The 7,033-nt window shown below is 47.1% G+C and overlaps 1 protein-coding gene across 1 annotated transcript; it reads right to left on the reverse strand.

Annotated features, from left to right (window-relative positions):
* Window positions 1-744: 744 nt before the first annotated feature.
* LOC137299389 (immunoglobulin lambda-1 light chain-like) lies at window positions 745-5,967 on the reverse strand. Its single transcript, XM_067968092.1, has 4 exons — window positions 5,856-5,967; window positions 5,430-5,750; window positions 5,005-5,040; window positions 745-1,488 (listed from the first exon to the last, which is right to left on the reverse strand). The coding sequence occupies exons 1-4, from the start codon at window positions 5,902-5,904 to the stop codon at window positions 1,166-1,168; spliced, it is 729 nt and encodes a 242-aa protein (XP_067824193.1). The 5' UTR covers window positions 5,905-5,967; the 3' UTR covers window positions 745-1,165.
* Window positions 5,968-7,033: the final 1,066 nt, after the last annotated feature.

Here is a 7,033-nt window from a genome sequence, read left to right on the forward strand (position 1 = left end):
TCCTGAAGTTGCATTCAGGTCTCTTCACAGTTAATCACATTCCCTATTTTTGTGTTGACTGGAAGTTTCGATATTATAACCCCATACTCAAATCCAGATCATTTATATATTGAGGAAAGCAATGGTCCCAACACTGACCCTTGGGGGACACCACTGTGTATCTCCCTCCAGGCAAATGAACACCCATTAACCACAACTCCCTTTCCTGCGTTGCTACATTCCCTTTAATTTTAATCAACAAGCCTCCTATGTGACCTGTTTTCAACCCCCTTTTGAAACTCCATATACACAACATTTACTGCACCTCCTTTATCAATCGGCTCTGTATCCTCAAAGAATTCCATTAAATTTGTCAGACATTATTTGTCTTTTATGAAACCATGCTGACTCTCGGTAATGAGCCCATGTCTCTCGGTGAGTATTAATGCATCCCGTATAATGGCCTCTAGAAACTAACCCACTGCTGATGTTAATCTGACTGGTCTATAGTTACCCAGTTTATCCATTTTTGCACAGAGGTGTTACAGTAGGAACCTTCCTGACCCAACTTCCATATCCAAGGATGTTTGAAAGATTGTGGTCAGACCCTCTGCTACTTCCTCTCAGACTTCCCTCAGCATTCGTGGATGCACGGAAACAGGACCAGAATTGGAGCAAAGTGTTGGGTCTCCTCATGTCTAGACCACTTTGCTGGTGTCAATGATGGGGAGGAGCACACAAGCTGACAAAACACACACACTTGGATAGGTTTCCTGCACAGGTTCTCTTTATTGGAACTTATGAGCAAATTATGAGCTGTTGGCAGATCATAAACAATCTTCATTAATTATTTTCATTAAATCCAGCATTGGTGCTGAGCAAAGAACCCATTTGAAGTGAAATTCCTGATTAGAGCCACTTTAACCCTCGTGTAGTCTCTTGTAATGGGAGAAATGAGCAAAACCTCCATCAGGTACAAAAACACTTCAAATGATACAGCAGAACCACACAAAGCCAAACAGAAGCACAAATTGCAGCAGATACCAAGAGTATCAGGGTAGAAGATGGCAGGGGGGGGGGGGGGGGGGGGGGAAGTGGGGTAAATGGGTACTGGGGGGGGGTGCGGAAAAGAGGTGACGAATTCCCCACTAATCTGGCAGCAAACTCAAGTGAAGCTTCAATCTATTTAACAGTCGGATTGTGTGACCGTTGCGGATGTTTGTGAAGCTGCTCCTTGTTGAACTGCACAGGAGTACACCTTCCCACTGCTCCAGTCAGTGCCGGGGACCCTCAGGTAGCTGCTGAGACTGAAAGTGTTGTCCGTGCTCCGCGACACTGCGCTGGTTTGGACCTCACTGCTCGTCGGAGTCCCATCGACTGTCCAGCTGACCCCAGCGAAGCCCATGGACAGTTTGCTGACCAGGCAAACTAACGTGCCTTCTCCTTTAGTGGACATCTCCTCAGCTGAAGGCCCAAGCAGTTTTACTGAAGGGACAGGGAGTTCCTGAGCTGCAATAGGAACCAGAGAAAACATGTTTGTGTAAAGTTATAGAAAAGCTCATCATCATTTCAGAGTTTAATAGAAGCAGTTGTGAAAGGTTGCAGCTTCCTATAGTGGGCCCCTGAAGTTTACAGTGAGTGACAGGGCATTGCCCCTTTACGATTGTCCAGGCTTCGTCAAAACAGAAAGGACTGGAATTTTGATCTAAAGTTATTGTTTCCGGACCCTCCTGGTGACCCGATGGATTAGATCATCACTCGCTGTGGAACTTCACCTCCAGCTCCCAGATTCCATCCCTGGTCTGTGCCCAGTTAGCTGATCTGGGGTGAGTGCACCAGGGACAATTGGCCTCAGTATCCTGGGTTAGGGAGAGAAGTGATCCAAGATTCTGACCACAAGCCAGTGACCTCAGGCAGGATTTGGCTCGAGTCCTACCCGCTGCACAATCCTCCTCTTCCCTTTATCCCTTCCCTCACCACCCATCATTAATCCCCCTGCTGTGCCACCCATTGCTGTGGGAAGGATAAAAAGATCTCAAACTCTCCATTGCCCCAGTGGCTCAGGGGTTGAGAGCACCTGGTGTGTGGTCCTGAGCTCAACAGACCAGTAAACGACAGGTCGGTCAATGCTGATGCTACAATTGGCACATTACCCATCGGTTGGGAGAGGGGGATGAAAAGCTAACATCTCCCTTTCCTGGTGGATACCCAGTGAGACTTCTCCCTCCTCCCACCTCTCCCTGGAAAGGCACTCAGTTGTGGATGTGAGGTGAGGACAGGACAAGGCCATTGACAGGTGAATGACCTGCCGACACTCGCTGTCCCGGCTACTCCATGAGGAATGGTCAATTGGGGCAAGGTGGTGGAGGCTCACAACTCACATGGACACAAGCCTGAGGGAACGGCGAGAAAGATTCTCAATAACCAAGTGTACGCGGTTGATGTGGGGCTGCTGGCAACATACACGATGCAGCACCGCTAACCCACCGCACAGGCTCGGTGTCGACATGGCAACCAGCAGCGGTTTACAGTGAGCCAGTGGTCTGGGGCCTGGTCCGGGTGTTAGCGGGCGATGCCAAACATCAGCACAAATCATCAAGCCTTTTCACCACAGTGCCGTCCTACCAGAGTCCGGCTAAAAAGAGATTCTGGTCCCCGCACAACATCGGGGTGGATTCTCGCCAGAACCAGAGCTGCCGCCACAGAATGAGCAGCAACCAGAATCACTTAGCAGCAGAACACAGAAAGGAGCAGTGATGAGAGGAATGGATGTCAAAGAAGTGAAGAGGGAAGGGAGCAGAGGCCGAGAGTGGTGCTTTTAGCATGGGGGTGAATCGGAATGAGAGTTCCAGCATGAACTGGGGGGATTTGAGGAGGAGAGAGTGTCTGAGAGGGCGGGGAGTTGGATGGGGTACAGCGCCTGTGCGAGAGGGCGGGGAGTTGGATGGGGTACAGCGCCTGTGCGAGAGGGCGGGGAGTTGGATGGGGTACAGCGCCTGTGCGAGAGGGCGGGGAGTTGGATGGGGTACAGCGCCTGTGCGAGAGGGCGGGGAGTTGGATGGGGTACAGCGCCTGTGCGAGAGGGCGGGGAGTTGGATGGGGTACAGCGCCTGTGCGAGAGGGCGGGGAGTTGGATGGGGTACAGCGCCTGTGAGGGTGGTGAGTTGGATAGGGTACAGTGTCTCTGAACTGGCTCCGAAGGAGGAGGGGGGCGGTCGAGGGCCTCTCAACTGGGGCAGGGAGGGAAGTTTGGTCGTGGGAGAGTGACAGATTTTTTAAAAAAACAAAACAATCAACTGCAAAATGCAAAAGTGTTTAAAATTAACAGAATACAACATTTTCAATGTAAAAAGAAACAAAATTTCCCTCGCAAACCCCCAGGCAAAAAGAAACCAATTTTGTGCCTTTATCATTTGGATTTCCCTTCTGCCATTCATGTACCCCTGCTCTATCTTGTTCTCATACAGATGGAGCAGTGTTGAGATACCTACAGCTTAAGTTACGAGGTCTGTGCAACTACTTGTATTCACGTGTCATAGTTTTATAATCAAGGCTCTCCTTGAGTGGTCAGGTTTTTTTTGGAGGCCCAGTGTCAGCTTTTTGGAAACTGTTGGACAGTTTTGCTCATTTCCTTGTTTGACGTGTATGTCGATGGCTGAGCCAGGATGACACCTCCAGGTCTGGGCCCACACCGGGCTTTAGCAGCTGGTTTGTAACAGATGTGTTTTGGAATTGACTGAAATGCATCATTGTCCCTTTAGGACGAGTGGGTGCAGCAGCAATGTCCCGAGACCCTGAGTGTAGTCAGTAATTCGACATCAATTGCAGCCATTTCAATTACAGAAATGCAGCACAGATGTGAAATGTTTTGTTTGAGGATCAGGGTGGAATTGGTGCAGACAAATGTGGATCAGTGGTGTACGTGGAACGATTCAAATCAAATGTTGGGGATGGGTAAGGATGACTGAATAAATGAAACTCGGGGACATCCATGGTATTAAACAGATCGAGAACTACCGATCCTGAGCAATCTAATCGGGAATGAGAAATATATGGAATCTGGAACGATGTCCAGGCAGAGTGCAGAGGACAGAAGGTTCTGGCACCGCGTGTTCCATGGTTTGGGGAGGGGGCGGGGGGGGTGCGGGCATGTGGAGTAATGGCCCCCTGGTTCGCCCTCCTCCCCTGGTCTGGCGCCTGTCAGCTGATGTCAATAGGGGATGTCGTAGGGGTCACTGGAATTGGCCTCAGTCTGAGGAAGGGTGGTGGTGAGGGGGGAATAGCCAAGGCTCCCTCCCCTCTCCCCTTTCCCCTCCCCCGCTTCAACTCGCCCGAGGACTTCCCGTGTGAAGAAACTTCTTGGCCTTTTAATGGAAGATCAGCAGGTTCTGACTGTCCCAGTTGTGTCTGTCATCACCCCCTGTGCTCGCTGACCTACACTGGCTCCCAGTCCCCCAACGCATCTACTTTAAAATTCTCATTATGTTCAAATCCCTCCATGGCCTGTTCAATGTAAAACACTTTAGGACATGAGAAGGTGTTACATCAAGGCAATTTCTCTCTTTATAATTTTTAAATTTATATCTTTAATTCAACCTAATGGTGAAAAACATTATCACCATTGTTAAATGAAGCAGCTCAACTTGGGGGAGGGGGAAACACAATTTAACCCTTTTAAAAGCAAACTAGCAATCCATGTTCAGAGAGAATTTTGGGAATAAAATTATTGCAATTCAATCAGAATTGTAAAATTACAGATCATTAATAAATAGAGAGAAAGAGGGCACTCAGAAACAGACCTAGAAACACAACACTAATTAACAATTAGTGTCAGAAACACAGCAATAATTAACAGAACTAGTGTTGGGCACTAAACATGATTGTACTGGAATCAGCATTTTCACTCTAAAATTAGTGTCTAACAAGTGGGTACTAAGAATTAACTGAGTTTAAATTATTAATTAATTTCTAAATGTGCAATTTCACACAGCTAGTAGCTGCAGGAGGGAATTCCCAGTCACTTACCTGCAACAAAGAGCTTGGTCCCTTTGCCGAACACCCACACAGTGCGATGTTCTTGGGATCAGTCCACACAGTTATCCAGGACCCTGGAAATCAGGCAGAAAACACGTTCAGATGCTCCAGTCCCAACATAAAGTCTGATTAATGTATTCCGAGTGTCCCAGCTGGTGTGGGGCAGTAAGGAATGAACACACAGCAACATTCACAGACTGACATTAAATGTCAGCAACACACAATAGTGGGCAGTGAGATTCAGAATATTATCAATTATGAAATGATATAAATTGGAAAATATTGTATAAAGGACAAAATTTGAAGTGACTTTATCAAATGTGAAACATGAGAATGTTTTATCAGATACAAAGATATTAAGTGTATGATATTTGCTGCTCCCAGTTTTTGTTTTACCTTCTGTCACTGTGTCACATAAGTACTGCTTGATGAAACCCACTTTCCACAGTAATAGACGGCAGCGTCAGTCACCTCCACATTATTTATGATTAACTGGTAAATGTTGTGGCCGCTGTTGGATTTCGATGTGAAATGGCTGCTGCTAAACCCAGAACCATAGGTTGGGGCACTGAGAGAGTGATAGTAATAGAGGATCCACTGAGGAGCTTCTCCTGGTGTCTGCTTGTACCAGCTCACATAATTGCTATCGACCGTCCCAATGTTGCAGTCCAGTGTGGCCGTGGCTCCAGGTTTCACAGTCAGGTCTGGAGGCTGAGTCAGAGTCTGAGACTGTCCATCTGTAAAAGAGCAGGGATTAAACATTACACATTGACTCTTTAAAAGTGATCCCAAGCTCCCCATCCGATGCTGCAGGAAGAGCAGAGTTCAGTGTCTGTACTTACAGCCCAGCCACAGTGCCAGAGACCAGAAAAAGCACAGCGCCCGCATCATTTCTGCCAGTGAGCTTCCTGCCGCCCTTCACCGAGTGTATCTGAGACAGACTGTGGCAGCAGCTGCCCATTGAACCCAGTTATAGACCCATTCACATCAGGAAGGAAATCCATGCAAATTAGAGCCATTCACACTGACCAACCAGGGCAAAGGATCTGAAACCCTCCCTGTCAGGGGTCAGAGACTGTCAGTTTGAGGCAGTGACACCTCAGGACTGTTAGCAACTGACTTCCATCTTAAACAGTTCCTGCCACGAAATACTAACTTGCCAGCTACTTTAGTGTTTACTGGTCTATAGTACCTTACTGCAAACCTGCAGCTGACTATTTAAAGTATTAACTATATTCCACTACCTGCTAAATACAATCTATTATCTGAGTATCTGCTATTTTCATTGAATCAGGACATTGAGAATCAATTGCACCTCATTTAAATATCAACAGTGATTGGGTGAAGCTAAATGGCACTGAGTTGACATGTTCCACCAATCAGCTTTCAGTATTTCAATGAGATTTGGTGCAGCCCAAACCAGCCGCCCCTCATGGGCGTAAAACTGACAAACACCTGGGGTCCCAGCAGGAACTGGGCACCGTTATTTTAAGGAGAGGGACTGTCCAGAACAGAGTGAAACCTCTCGATCTGTATTTTGTACCAACTTTACACAAATGTCTCAGTTTCATCTCCACCCATTTAAGTAACTGTCTGACACCTCACTGCTTGAAGGGAATATTGTCTCCCGCACTGTGGGGAGTCTCTGGGTTTGGTCAGTTTTAGGATCAACATGCTTTATAAACTCTGTGTAAAGGGAAGGAAAGATTAAGAAGAGAGTTTCTATTTTAATGGAATAAATAATTGTCTAAGCAGAATTATTTTTTGCTTTTAGTAAAAATGGCATTTTTTCTTTACCAGTTTGGGGACTGTTGAGTCAGATCTCCTTCACTCTAAAGCTGCTCTGGTGACTTCATTGATAGGGACTGTCCCAGAATGACTCCATTGGAAACCATGTCTCCGAGTTGCCAGTGCCCATAGTACCACACTCCAGCAAGAATTGGCTGCTATCTGGTACCCCGCCCAATGTCCTTTCCCCACGTCAGTTTTCTTTTGGTTGGTTTGCGTATCTGAAAATTCC

The sequence above is a fragment of the Heptranchias perlo genome, chromosome 29, assembly GCF_035084215.1.
Source record: "Heptranchias perlo isolate sHepPer1 chromosome 29, sHepPer1.hap1, whole genome shotgun sequence".
Taxonomy (NCBI): Eukaryota; Metazoa; Chordata; class Chondrichthyes; order Hexanchiformes; family Hexanchidae; genus Heptranchias; species Heptranchias perlo.